This window comes from Taurulus bubalis (genome assembly GCF_910589615.1).
Source record: "Taurulus bubalis genome assembly, chromosome: 12".
NCBI classification, from domain to species: Eukaryota; Metazoa; Chordata; class Actinopteri; order Perciformes; family Cottidae; genus Taurulus; species Taurulus bubalis.
The window spans coordinates 15,544,618-15,559,898 of NC_136600.1; the positions used below are offsets into that span (position 1 = coordinate 15,544,618).

The 15,281-nt window shown below is 38.2% G+C and overlaps 2 protein-coding genes across 2 annotated transcripts; one reads left to right on the plus strand and one right to left on the minus strand.

Annotated features, from left to right (window-relative positions):
- Positions 1-340: 340 nt before the first annotated feature.
- cblc (Cbl proto-oncogene C, E3 ubiquitin protein ligase) lies at positions 341-12,739 on the plus strand (the record flags this gene model as incomplete). The annotated part of the gene is made up of 12 exons (XM_079228043.1): positions 341-714; positions 4,158-4,304; positions 4,382-4,538; positions 5,021-5,142; positions 5,674-5,811; positions 5,900-5,987; positions 6,154-6,285; positions 7,931-8,107; positions 8,630-8,776; positions 9,084-9,142; positions 10,039-10,076; positions 12,167-12,739. 12 exons carry the CDS (start codon positions 341-343, stop codon positions 12,283-12,285), a joined length of 1,698 nt encoding a protein of 565 aa, XP_079084169.1. The 3' UTR covers positions 12,286-12,739.
- Positions 12,740-12,815: 76 nt separating this feature from the next.
- Positions 12,816-14,795, minus strand: LOC306744807 (trypsin-like; the record flags this gene model as incomplete). The annotated part of the gene is made up of 6 exons (XM_079227494.1): positions 12,816-13,163; positions 13,264-13,400; positions 13,906-14,069; positions 14,182-14,280; positions 14,454-14,610; positions 14,756-14,795. 6 exons carry the CDS (start codon positions 14,793-14,795, stop codon positions 13,011-13,013), a joined length of 750 nt encoding a protein of 249 aa, XP_079083620.1. The 3' UTR covers positions 12,816-13,010.
- Between the last annotated feature and the right edge of the window lie 486 nt (positions 14,796-15,281).

A 15,281-nucleotide genomic window follows, 5' to 3' on the forward strand; every position in this document is an offset into this window, starting at 1 on the left:
AAACATGCCCTTCATTGATGGATAATGTAATACTGTTGGATTATTATCAAATGGATCAAGCATGGATGCTGTTTGAGGAGGCTAAGATGTGTGTTTTTCATATGACGCTGGGAACTCACAAAAATCACTGTGAGGACAATAAATACCATCTTAAAACTTGAGCCAGTATGAATAGCTGCTCCTATTTTTACTCATAAACATTCACATACTCAAAAGAGAGCTTTCACATCTCTCAAAACAGTAGGGTCATTATTACTTAATGCCACGCCCCCTTACATGGGGACAGACTTACTTTTAAAGTTTTTTTTTTTTATTCACATCACTTGACAAGAGTGGAATAATGGCGGCAGCAGGTTCAGGAGCTTCCCTGAGCCCAAAATTGAGTTGCCAGGCCCCAACCAGTGAAGACCGGCGGCTGGTGGACAAGGCCCTCAAAAGACTGGACAAGCTCCATGAGCTGTGCACTAATCCCCGGCTGGGCCTGAGGAACAGTCCACCATACCTGCCAGAACTGGTATCAGAGACAACAACACTGCTCACACAGGTTTGGGAGCCCTACCGAGGCTCCAGGGCCACAGGCAGCCAGCTGGCCCGAGGAGATGAGGCCAAGTACCTGAGGGTCCACGTCAGGAACCTGCTGGATAAGACAGACAGAGCTTTGCTGCTGTTTAAAGAGGGCCGGGAGAAGATGTTTGAGGAGACATCCAGCTGCAGGTAAGACGGATCCTGGCTGACATCTTTACACAGTGTATGAAGGGTTTCTTTCTCGTTTGTATAAATATACATTATTTCTATATATTTATTTCTATAAATTAAGATTCATAGAAATAAATACATTATATATATATATATATATATATATATATATATATATATATATATATGAACAATTGTAACAATGATCTAATCAAATGCTTCATTAATTCAGTAATGATTACGGCCTTTGTCCTCTGGCATCTCATGATATTTTATAAGAATCATATTCTCTCCAATGGTGTTTTCCATTTTGGAGTAAAACATCAATCACAAAATAATTAACTTTTTAGTTGCTTAAGAGAACATTATTTCAGCAACAGTGAATCGTTTCAGTCACATCTCTGTGCACCGGCGACGGCATTAACTCAGGAACGCCTGGAGGGAATTTCATCAAATTTGGCACAAACATTAACCTAGACGGTGAACTGATTACATTTTGGTTGTCAAAGGTCAAGGTCAATGTGAAACCACATCTCTCATATTCTCGTGAACGCAATATCTCAGGAAAGCCTGTAGAGAATTATTTAAAATTTGGCTCAAATGTCCAACTAGACTCAGGGATGAACCAATTAGAATTTGATGGACAAGGGTCAAAGTCACTGTGACTACACAAAACACATGTTTGGCCATAACTCAATTTTACACAAATGTCTAATAGGATAACATTATGACATTTTGGACAGACATGAATATAAACTGCAACTTGATTGTTTGGCGGAGGCATACAACTGCATGGATGTAATTCTAGTTTTGGACTACTCGAAAAAAAATATCTGAAGAAGTTGTGATAGGCTTTTTCACTATATTTAGAGACTAAATTATGGAATGATTAATCGATAATGGAAATAATTAAGTGTAACACAAAAACTCATATTTGTCTGTTATGCGAGTTGGTTCACACACAAAATATGACATCCCTATCATGTTCATTGTCTCATTCTCCTGAAACAATAATTAACTAATGTTGTTTTATTTACTCAGGTTTTGAGCCAGATTTGATTTCTGATTTCTACTGAATTACAATGGACAGTTTGAATGAAACCCGCACTGACATTCTAAAACAGAAACTTTTCTTTCCAGAAACAGTGTTCCCGTTACAATGTGCATTATCCAGAGTAACGAGGAAACATGTTCTGGGAACAGAATGGATTCTTTGAGCACCACAAATACAATTCCATTCAAATAAACAACATGTCAGAGACCTTGCAACCAGAACAAATAAAACCAAACCTTTCTGCATAGCCAGGTACGAGCCAAACTCTTGGGCTCTCTACTCTGCTAATGGTCTTCAAACAAAAGTAGGAGAATCCAAAAACAGTCCTCTGTATTTGCGTAACATAAAGAGCCATAACGTGATAGTTGACAGTTATGATAGAAGCCGTGTCTAAAACTAAGTTAAATTAACTAAAATAACTATGTTACATAACTAAAATAACTAAGTTAATTAAATATCTTCTCTGGTTCCCACAAGTCAAATACTTATCTGTGTGCCAGAGAAGGAAAAAAATTACCACATTCAGTAAGTTTGTTGTTGGGCTAAAATGGATATTTTGGAGCAACTTAAAAAGAGTGACTTTTTTATTTGGAGTTTGGGCTGCGTCGGCTTCTCTTGTTGAGACTACTAATGATGAAGATGGAAAAAGGGCCAAACCTGTGTCTTTGTGATGCTAATGTGGAGGAAACTTGGCAAAAGCAATCTCAGTATGTGAGCAGCTTGGGAGAGAGACTGTCTGGCTTTGAACAGACTTCTTCTTTTTTTTTTTACACTGTTTCTTCTAATCTGCATGTGGCATAAGTTCAAGACTTTATCTATTTCTTCTACTTTTAGATCTGTCCGTCCATCCAATTGAGACCATTTTACTCTACTGTACTAAACACACTCCATGCAAATTGTTACAGACACCAGATTTGATCAAAGCTTTTATGTCAACAGGATCTAAAAATCTGATATATTTAAAGATTTATTGCATCATCTTACACACAATAGCAGATGGCCTTTCCACCGCAGCCAGGTCTGCATGAGCAGTCATGTGGCAAACATTGTGTGTAATTTGGTTTGGATGCAAAGAACATTTAGTAAATATCGTCTTTTGTATTTTTTTTCGAACATCTTGCTACAATGTCCTTTTTTCTACTGCTTGTTTTCCCACTGACTCAGGCCACTAAGCTGCAGGCGCCTAGTCTATTTCTAAAAACATTGACTGTTGGATACCTAAAAAACATAATCTTCTATTAATAAGTTAATTTTCTATCATGTGAAGTTAAAAACAGAAGTGAGATACGACTGACGGTAGAGGCGACAGAAACAGACAGTGGAAGTTTTTTGCGGCTATAATTATTGTTTGTGACACACTGATGGCTTCGACCTCTTCTGACTAGAATTTATGAAACACATGCAAATGTACAAACTCTGTTAAACATGCAACTACAACTGTAAGTAGAAGCAACATAAGAAACACACATACATGTATTAATCGATTGCGCAATAGATCATATTATGTTACAATTAAAGATGAAAATGCAGCTTGTGTTTTGCATTTCATATAAATAAATTAAACTAAATTAAACTGCCCTAGACGGCTTAATTGTAGGTTTAATTTTGACTCAAATATTCAATCTTCATTGTAATTATCTTAGTGTACTCATTGTGGTTTTTGAATTTTAATTTCCACAAAGAAATGTTGTAGATAGAATATTAAAATCGTATCTATTCGTATCTATTCGTATCTCTTTCTGGGCTCTAGAAGACCCCAGAAAGAGAGTACAGTCAATACGGATAGAGACTGGTTTGAAGTGGCACACTGGCCACTGGAACATTTTGTGGTATTTACAGACAAGCATGCAACAGAGAGCATCCTGTTTGCTAGCTGGACTACCTGTTGTGTGTGTTTGATTGTATCTGTGTGTGTATCTATGGAAAGTATCAGTTTCAACTCAAAAGAAGCAGTAGAGTATCAAATGTTAGAATTATGTTCCCCTAAAAATTATGTTCCCCTAAAAATTCATAGAATTTGATCTTCAATTTCTTTCAATTTCTACACAATCGATTCAACTCCTAGTTGTCACCACAGTTGTCATTGCTGAATGTGCTTGCCTGGTTAGACAAACATGATTTCACCTACAGTGCAAGGTGGAGTCTTAACTCTAAGCTAGACTTTATGTATTTATATACAACTTCAAATTGTTCTGCAGAAATGTCCCAGGCCTTTGACACTTGAACTGTAAGATGGGTGAGATGACGGTTATCAGTTTGTAACAAATGAATTATTGGCCCACAAAATGGTCTTTTGTATTTGTATAAGAGATCAAAAGGGCCAGAACATGTTGACATGTCTGAACAAAGTATATCATTTCTATTTTTGTTTCCGAGACTGAAAGTCTGCTTTGTTTTTCATTCTCAGGAGGAACTTGACCAAATTGTCCTTGCTGTTCAGTCACATGCTTTGGGAGCTTAGGGCCATGTTTCCAGGGGGCAGTTTTCAGGGGGACACCTACATGGTGACTAAGACAGAGGCTGAGGAGTTTTGGATGCGTTCATTTGGAAAAAAGTGAGTGTGGGTAATTCATTTTTTTTTGTCGAGTTGTCTGTCCACACTTGCTCTCTAATAATAATGTGCTCTGACAGGTGTATAGTGCAGTGGAAAAGTTTCAAAGAGCAGCTGCGGAGTGTACACACATTTGAGGAAGGGATGGAGTCCATGGCCCTAAAGTCAACAATAGATCTCACCTGTAATGACCACATCACTGTGTTTGAGTTTGACATCTTCACCAGACTGTTTCAGGTAAGGTGAAATATACCAATCAAAAATAATAAACTGATTTCTTAAAGAAAGAGTTTGACGTTTTGGTAAATATGCTCTGTTGCTTTCTTGCCAAGAGTTAAGAAGATGGATACCTCTCTCATATCTCTTCACTAAATATAAACTACATCTGGTTATCTTAGCTTAGCATAAAGATTAGAAACTAGGGGAAACAGTTACTCTCTTTCTCTCTCTCTCTATCCAAAGGGAACAAAACAAATCCATCTTCCATCACCATAAAAGCTCAATAATGTGCTGTTTTAACAGATAGTATTTGTAGTAAATAGTCAATTTAGGAGGTGCTATTTTCTTCCCTTTAGTCAGAGCTAGACAAGCCGGTTCCCCCGTCTTCATGCTAAGCTAAGTCAACTGGCTGCAGCTTAACATCTATCGTACAGAAATGAGAGAGGTATCTTCTCATCTGATGAAACATTCTGCACATCCTGAGTCTCCTCTCATTTTAGCCCTGGCGGTCACTCATAAGGAACTGGAACCAGCTAGCAGTGACTCATCCCGGCTACATGGCCTTCCTCACCTATGACCAGGTCATAGCTCGTCTGGAACACTACCAGCACAGACCTGGAAGGTGAAGACGAGCTCAGCAATAAACCCTGACTGATGCACTTCCTAGAGAATATGACATATGTCACACATTTCTCAAGATGTTGAGTGCCCGAGTTTAAATCTGACAATTAGGACCAGGAAAAATCCTTTATCAGGTCCATGAAGCAACATAGAAACACACGACTCCATCTTTAACTACCTGCTATTCATTACTGAAAAGTAAAACAAAATGATCAGGCAGAAGAGGCTATTTATTAGTGTATAAGTACCATGTATTATTTTTTCTCTTGAGTTTTTGCCATATATTTCGTAGCTCATCAAACCAACAGCTCATGATAATAAGCATGGTTCATACTGTAGCACCAATATTACAGCTGTTTTAAGAATGAGAGGAATTCTATTGGAATGAAGTGCTCAAATACAGAAAATATCAAACTAAGTGCAGCCCAAAGCAACTCTCTTTGCAAAAGACTAATGGACACCCAAAAACTAAATAATGTGTAAGTGACTTATTGTTAAGTGTGATTTAAAACGATCTATTTATTTCTCCTAGCTATATCTTTCGCCTGAGCTGCACAAGAATGGGTCAGTGGGCGATAGGTCATGTGACCAGTGAAGGTACCATCGTCCAGACCATCCCCCAGAATACACCTCTCTACCAGGCACTCATTCGGGGCTTCAAGGAAGGCTGGTCAGGGCAAACACACATATCTCTCTGCTTCATTTTTTTTCTTTGTTTGTGCTTTCTCTCTAAGTGCTGTGTGCTTCTGTGCCTGCAGCTACCTGTACCCAGATGGCCGCGATGTGAACCCCGACCTGACAAGCTTGTATGAACCGGCCCGGAGGGGCAAAGTCAAAGTTACAGAAGTAAGTGGATGCTCTTTATGCCTCTTTATCAATTAATCAAACTGCCAACAGAATCCCGAGGCTTTACCAAGAGAAAACATCAATCAGATTCTGAATTGTTCTCTTATCGCTTTCTGTCTTGTCTCTCTCGTCCACCCGCCCACACCGCCACTGTAACACCCAACAGGAGCAGTATGAGCTTTACTGTGACATAGGCAGCACCTTCCAGGTGTGTAAGATCTGTGCAGAGAGGGATAAGGACACTCGTATCCAGCCCTGTGGGCATCTCCTGTGCCAACCCTGCCTTACAGGCTGGCAGGTATGAACCCACATCCACTTACTCATTGTTGCCTAACTACAGTATTTATAAACACCAGCTAGTCTTCAGTCCCCCTGGGATTATTACCGATATGTTAAACCACGGCAGATTGTTACTGTTTTGTGTGTTCAGTGGAGGGAAACAGGCAGGGTTGACTAAACTAGATTTATTTTGTATTTGAATGTGGTTTGAGGTTTATGCAAAATAAAGGGTGTGAGTGACATTCACATGCTTTCTGATATATAAGATAACCCTCACAAAGCAATGGCATGAATGATTTATTCAATTTAAACCAATAAACTCAAATTTCTTTTGGGTCACTTAGGCGAGAGAGAGAAAGAGCTGTGGACTCCACATGTAAAGCATCTTAAACTAATTTTTGCATGAGCAAATAGTTTGATAACTTACCAGATTGACAAGCACAAAGCTCGGATCAATGGATAAAAAAAGAAAAGGGCTGTGAAATGAACCATCTCTATCAATGACAGATGCCATGCAGTATGCAAACTGGCAACTGTAAAATTGTCGACGAGAACTGATAGCATCAATGTTAATGTCAGAGAAAGATATATAGAGTATCATTTGGGTTGACTTTAAATAAAATCAATCACATTTGAGCATTTTAGTTGGCACATAACTCCCAAAAGTCTGTTTGTAAATCAAAACATTGTCATCACGTGGACAGCATGTGCACTTTTTCTCTCGACTTATTTATTTTAACAGTGACATTGAAGACATCCAGTCAGAATTAAAACAGCTGCTGGAACATTACTAGCCAACCACTAGCCTCCGATCTGTTCTGGATGTGTTTAAGCCTTTGCAAAGGTGCAGAGCAGCATGTCCTGACATTTGGCTGATGACTTCCGGTGTGAGCACAGTCTCATATCCTCCTCAAACTGTATCAGTCACATTCACTTTGTTCACCAGTGTGTGTGTGTCTGTGTGTGTGAGAGAAAGACCGACAGGAAAAGAAAATGTAGCATGCGTTGTTGACGTCAGACCACAATGGAAAAGTTGTAAGTTAGTCTACCGGACTTCCTCATCAAGAGCAAGTGTGTAATACAATACAATGACCTTCACAGGCACTCTAAACTAAATCACAATTTCAAAGGCATCTGCACACATTTGCAGCTGAAAGAATACTAAAGTGCAGGTATAAGATTAACAAAGCAGTGTGGGAAAGTAAAAGAGTTTGAAATAGGCCAAATAATAATTGCAGGTATATCAGTCAGGCAAACTGCAATTAGATAAAAGGAGGCATCTTTAAAAACTATATGGACAGACTGCATCTGTAAAGAGGTTCGGTGGTCACAGGAATACAAAAAAAAAATATGCATGAACGCCATAACACCTGGAGAGACACCACGGCTGTATGCCTTAAGCAATGAAAGTAAAAATGTGACAACAATTCATCTTTATCTGGTTTACATTCATGAAAAACAACAATCTACAGAATATGTTGTACCTGGTAATTTCCACCTCCTTCATCTTTTTCGGAAAACTGGTGCCTTTAGTCTTTGAAGAAAAGTCCAACATATTCCACCACACTTCAAAAGACACAACGCTGTTCTCAAGACAACGGGTGACATTCTACATTCATTTAGTATTTCCATTACTCTGCCTGTTTTTGATAACTATCTAGCAGAAGTCAGCGGGCCAAACCTGCCCATACTGTCGCTGCGACATCAGAGGAACAGAGTCCATCCTCGTCGAGCCGTACCGGGCAGGCAGCGGGAAGTGGGAGGAGGGTGAGGATGACCAGGAGGAGGAAGACCATGAGGACATTGAACTGATGGTAAAAGAAATGGCCGCCATGCGCAAGGTATGTGAATACATTTCTGTATATGATCATTTGTTTTGTTTAATTACAGCCATGATAATCTGTCAGGTGGTACTCCACTTTGGTCCAGACTGGAAATACTTATTGACAGACTTTGTTGATCGCCTGAGCTTTTCTCTAGTGCCACCATGAGGTTGATGTTTGTGTCATTCATGACCCACTCAATGTCATAACCGTTTTGATCCCTTAATGTTTTATTTAGTTTCATAATCATTTTAATGTCCAATACTTTGGTTTGGGACCAAATACCTGCAAATCTAATGACAGACGCAGCTTTACTTTGTTTTTTATGCTACTTGGCAGATGTTCTAAGAATGTGAACGCAGTAAACATTATCTGCTAAACATCAGCATGTTATAATTGTGAATGTAAGCATATTGACATTAGCATGTAGGTACCACTAGCATGGCTGCAGACTCTTTGTTTTGTTGTTTTGTTTTGTAACAGTTTGAAACATGCACTTGTTCAGGTTTCTTGTCACCTACCTATATTTTCTCTCAACAGTTCTCAAGTTTGGATTACCAGGTTCCCAAGTCCTGCCTTAGCACTCCACCTCTGCCCCCTAAAAGCAGCACAACCCCACATGATCCATCTCCCTCCAGCCAATCCGAGACGTCAGAAACCAAGACTCTGGACAAACACTCCCGTTCAGTAAGTTCCCAGAGACACTTAGGCTTCATGCATATTGATGCTGTATTACTTCCTGGCAGTTCGATGATGATGTATTCAATTTCTTCATTCCTCACAGACAAACTCTGTGGAATATTAATGCATGCACAGAACTCACCAACTGCAGTGTGAATATGTAGTAGCCAGGGTTGAAAGATACTAATTACATTTAGTCGATTGTTACTGTCACTAAGTGATTTTTTTTTTCGAAGTAAGTATTGTAATTACCTTCATCCCTCCTCGTGGTTGACGGCTGCGTGTGTCTTTGTGACATGTTTCCTATCTTCAGCAGGCTGACAGTGGCAATGCAGCACGTAGAAGACACAAAAAACAGACAAAAATGAAAAGGTAAGACATTGTTTAAAGCAGAGCAGTAAAAGGGGGAAATGTGGTCGTTGTCTACATATATACTAGAAACTTTCAGGAGACTCATTTTAAGCATGCGACTAAAACTACAGAGTGACTTCTTCTTCTACTGAGCTCAGGAGCATGACATTTTAGATTTATTTATAGTCGCCTGGTCTATTAATTGAAGTTATCTATATGAGAACAAAGAAAAGAGGTTTCCACCAAGTTACTGTAACCGCAAACAAGTTCTCAACATAATGTTGGAACCACATGACTTTAAATAACTGTGCAAACACTCAACGTGCAGATTTAACTGATTGTGCAGATTGTTTTGTGGTTGTTGTGTGTTTGTAGGTTTCATCTGAAATTGCACATGACTTTTTTCATATTTCTCTATTTATATCTATACAATGAAAGTCTACTAATAAACTTAAACTTAAAACTTAAACTTTATTACTTTGTCATATTACATACATTTTTGCATGCATACATGAAATTTGCTCTCTGCATTTAACCCATCCATAGCAATTTAGGAGCAGTGGGCTGCTGAGAAATGCCCAGGGAGCAACTGGGGGTTCAGTGTCTTGCTCAAGGACACTTTCATACAAACTCTGGGGAGACTGGGGATCGAACCGGCCACCTTGTGGTTGCAGGACGACCATGAGCTACAGCCGCCCTAATATAAAAATAATGTTGTTAAAAAAAATGGATATTTAACTGTGGACTTTAATTAAACTAGATATTCATATTATTTTAACAGCTGGACACAAATATGACAATTATCTTTATGTTTGCAGTGTTGCTAATCATCAGTAAATAATAACATGCTACAGACATATATTGGAGTTGATTAAGTTAACAACCTATGTTTCCATTTCATGTTGTTCTGTTTTAAGCAGCGCTGAATTAATCACAGAAGCAAAGAGTGCCGACAGTAAGTCATTGCATTATATCCTCTTATATCCTGAACTGTGTTGAAATATAAATATAATTGAGATTATTCTACACTACGCAGATTACGCATTTAACTACCTGCTATTCATTACTGAAAAGTAAAACTAAATGATCAGGCAGAAGAGGCTATTTATTAGTGGTATAAGTACCATGTATTATTTTTTCTCTTGAGTTTTTGCCATATATTTCGTAGCTCATCAAACCAACAGCTCATGATAATAAGCATGGTTCATACTGTAGCACCAATATTACAGCTGTTTTAAGAATGAGAGGAATTCTATTGGAATGAAGTGCTCAAATACAGAAAATATCAAACTAAGTGCAGCCCAAAGCAACTCTCTTTGCAAAAGACTAATGGACACCCAAAAACTAAATAATGTGTAAGTGACTTATTGTTTAGTGTGATTTAAAACAGCAGTGGGCTGCTGAGAAATGCCCAGGGAGCAACTGGGGGTTCAGTGTCTTGCTCAAGGACACTTTCATACAAACTCTGGGGAGACTGGGGATCAAACCGGCCACCTTGTGGTTGCAGGACGACCATGAGCTACAGCCGCCCTAATATAAAAATAATGTTGTTAAAAAAAATGGATATTTAACTGTGGACTTTAATTAAACTAGATATTCATATTATTTTAACAGCTGGACACAAATATGACAATTATCTTTATGTTTGCAGTGTTGCTAATCATCACTAAATAATAACATGCTACAGACATATATTGGAGTTGATTAAGTTAACAACCTATGTTTCCATTTCATGTTGTTCTGTTTTAAGCAGCGCTGAATTAATCACAGAAGCAAAGAGTGCCGACAGTAAGTCATTGCATTATATCTATATATATATATATATATATATATATATATATATATATATATATATATATATATATATATATGTATATATATATATATATATATATACATATATATATATATATATATATATATATGTATATTTATATATATATATATATATATATATATATATATATATATATATTATGTTAATGATTAAAAGGTTATAGGATAGGATATATACTTTATTCATCCCCAAGTGGAAATTTGGTTGTGGCAGCAGCAAGCAGAGTTACACAGAAGACATTTAAGAAAATTAAATAATAAAAGTGCAAAAATGCAAAATATATGAAGTGTATATACATAGTATATACAGTGAAATATAAGTATGTACAGTGACTAACTAAACAACAAAAGCGATGTTATTGTTGTTGATGTTGATGATTCAATTAAATTGACAGAGGCTCTGGCCAGAGGTGATTTATTATATAGTCTAGCATATATATGTACAGCATGGGGGTTGCAAAATTGTTTCTGTTAAAACAATAAAAAAAAGAAAAGTAAAGCCTCCCCAGATTCAGAAATTGATAGAATACTGGGAACACTGGGAACAAAATATTATTATTATTAATTTTATTAAAATAATATTCCAAAGAACATGAACTGCATGTTTCTTTTCATGTATGTTTCTCATTTGGTTCTTTTATGCAAATAAATATTTTCTTTCCTCACAGAAGTCTTTCAATATTTTCCCGTGCTTGAGATGTTTAATGCTTTCTGAATTAATCTTGCTAACTTGCTGATTTCTCAATTTTGTTATTTAATGTGTTCCCAAATTAATCCTATTCATAGATACTTTCACAGCAGACATTTTGACAAGAAATTATATTTAATGATAACATGAACATTGGCTCCGTTCCAGAAATTATTGCAATGCAATGCAGCAATTAATACTGCGATTAGTGCTCCCTTTGTTTGGCAGGTCCACATGTTTGCTGTGGAGATAAGTAGATTCACATTTAGTTTCACTCCCAGTGTTTTACCCTCATGTCATGTCCAACAAGCAATGGCTTTGAGACTTATGTAAGCATTCAGTCTTAAGTATTCTCAACTCCAGTAAAAAGCTACGACTAAAAACTGCATTGTGACTAATATTATACTAGTCTCATGCTATAATTCTTTCATTTATCTAAAAAGTATATATAATTTTATAATGAAACTTGAATATTTCACAGCAGAGCCACTTTAGTAGGATCTCTTTTTGTGTTCATGTAGGTGGACGTTCCAGTCCAGTCAAACAGAGACGAAGACATAACGAGAGGGAGGAATGGAGAGCGGGGCTGAGAGAAGACAAATGTGACCTGGGAGAGATGACGAGAAGAATGTCGTCCTGACAGAAAAGCAACTTCCACAAAATAAAGACTCTTTTACGAAAGTTAGAAATCCTTCCTGACTAACATATCTCCAATCCAGAAATCAGCCCTAATTGAATGTAAGAAGAGTTTCTGGTGTCATGTTTAACTGTAAATGACCGTTTGTGCTGAAGTTGTGATGAGTGGGTGTGACTGACAGGATATTTGCTAACCGAGGCCTCCTGTTGTTCAATATTCACACTGTCATTACCTTCACAGTAGGTTCAGTACTGAATCTTTATAATTAAAGTGTTTTCTGAACAAACGAAAGGAGGCAATCACATATCTAAATTGAATATATGAATCAATAGAAATATGTTACCTCGTCATTTAACCCATACCCTAAGTTTGTTCTTACGAATACGTTATGCGAGTAAATAAATGACTCCATGTAACGATACCAAACAGTCTTATATGGTAATAAAATTAAACTGTAACTGACATTAAACTCCTACGTAGTTTCATTTGGCGTTTTTGTTTTCTTCCATTATGGACAACAGACAAATGAAAAGTGAATTTATACCAATTGGTTTTATTTAGTTTTCTTCGTTCTGGCACATGTTCATTTGGGATACATGAGCGAGAGAAACTTCATAGGAGACAAGGCATCAGAAAAAGACAGAAAAGTAAAGTCAGGGCTGTCAAAGAAAACAGGAATTAACCAGTGGAAAAAGTAAAGAAAATTAAAGTGAAAATGGGTAATTTCTTCAGGGGTTGGCTTCCATGGTGGTTTGAATCCAGAACATGAACTCACACACTTTGACGTAGACTCCGGGGTAGTTAGGCAGGGCACATCCCTGACCCCATGACACCAGGCCGTGGACCTCTCCGTCACACACCAAAGGGCTGCCAGAGTCACCCTGATAAAGTGAGCATGAGCGTAAGCATGCGATTAATTCTTTCACACACACACTTCTGTGAATCCAGTTAGTGTTTGGAGGTAATTATTGTAAAACTCACATTGCATGCATCTCTGCCTCCATCCATGTATCCGGCACACAGCATCCTGGGAGAGATCATGCCAGGATAGATGTTCTCACAGGCCTGGGTTTCCATTATGGGCACATCCAAACACTGCAGAAGGGTGGGCATGTAAACTGTAACAGGCAGAACAGAGATAGTCATGAAAAACAATATTGTTGTATTAAAAGAACATGTCACCCAGTGCAACGGTGTGTTTCAGTGATCTAGTTGCTGGACAACAATTGTGGTCTATGACACAGAGAGACAAGCTATATCAGAATTTGGATATACACAGGAAATACTTTTGTTTGGAGGTTCAATTCACTGCTGGTTTTAAGCTTTTCATGGGATTCATTGACAATAAAAAATATAGACTCCCACCAGACTTAACCGATATAGATGTTATTTGTTTATTTCAATTTCAAGTGTAATTTGGAAGCCTTGATTTAAAAAAATATATACTGTTGCACCATCCCCTCGCTTGGGCTCTGACATTAATGGTTTGAAAGCCACATTCAAGGGTTTTTATGTTACAAGGATTGTATAATTTTACCATGAACAAAATATTCGCTAAAATACGATTATACACCACACATTCTACACATTAAGCATGTTGTTGAAACATAACAATCAACCCACTCTCGCCACCGAGGGCAGTGTTGCCCCAGCCAGACACACTGCAGGTGAGCCCCGCCACCGGGCACCCCGTGGGCAATGAGATGGGGGCGACTGATGCAGTCACCTCCACTGGGTGGAAGAGTTTGATCAACATCATGTCAAAATCCAGAGTCTTGTAGTCATAACTGTGCACAGAGAAAAATGAAAGAAGCTTTAAACTGGAGCTGTTTCTCTGCACTGAATAAATGAATCAGACAAGAATGAAACTGTGCAATGGATTTTTCAATTTTCACTCACCTAGGGTGCCAGATGATGTTTTCGGTCTTCATGAGCTGCTCTGTACCCTCAAACACTCGCACATCATGTTCTCCCAGCATGATCTGCATGGCATAGGGACTGAGGGAGGAAGTGAAATATTCCAATTAGAATGCGGAAGCAGAAAAAGCTTTCAATATTTCGTTTCTTATATATATGTCTCTCTATTTCAAAGGGAAAAAATAGCATAAAAATCAAGTCAGACACAATGGCAAAATTGTGGCATAGTCTTTTCTTCATTGATGTATACGTACTTGTACCAACAGTGAGCAACGGAGAGCACCCACTGCTTGTTGATGAGCACGCCACCACAGAAGTGGTAACCATAGTTGAGGGAGGCCATGAATGGACGAGTATGAGGACTACACTCATACCCACCAATGATCTTGCCAACTTCACGGGGAACTGCCGCTGCCAAACGCACACACAAGGAAAGAGACACATATGTGTTAAAGTTATCTTTAACCACAACTTTCCATCACATTTATGAAATTGCTGATATTACTGTATGCATGTATGGCTTTGTGTGTGTATGTGTGTATGTCTGTGTCTTTACCAGCAGCTCCGATCATCAGCAGCAGAGCCAGCAGTCTCATGGTGTCAGGTTGAAGATCAGAAGACACCTGGACACACCCTGACTCATATTTATATCCCACCAGACTCGCTGTGCTCGTTCCCCCGGCCCACTTACCCCCGTCCTCATCTCCTCCCTCTTTCGGTTGACCCCATTCGTGTCCTCCAAGTCTTGGCACTAAATTCGTACTTTTGTGTTTGGGCATGTTCTGCCCCAGCTTAGCACACCCCTGTGGTTATTTTATCAGTGCACCTTATTTATGTGGACCAAGGTCTCCACACATTTAACATCTGTTTACGGTTCTCTCATGGGTCACTTATTGTTGGCAAACTGGAACATCAAACACAGAAAACAGTTATATAACCTTATGTTAGGTTTGGGCCAGTATTAGAAAAAAAATTAAAAAATTACAGCAATAACTGTTGTTTTTAACCAAAAGACTCCATGGCAAATATATTATGAATAATTATTTGGTGAAAGAAGACAAAAGTTCTGTTTCATGGCTCCA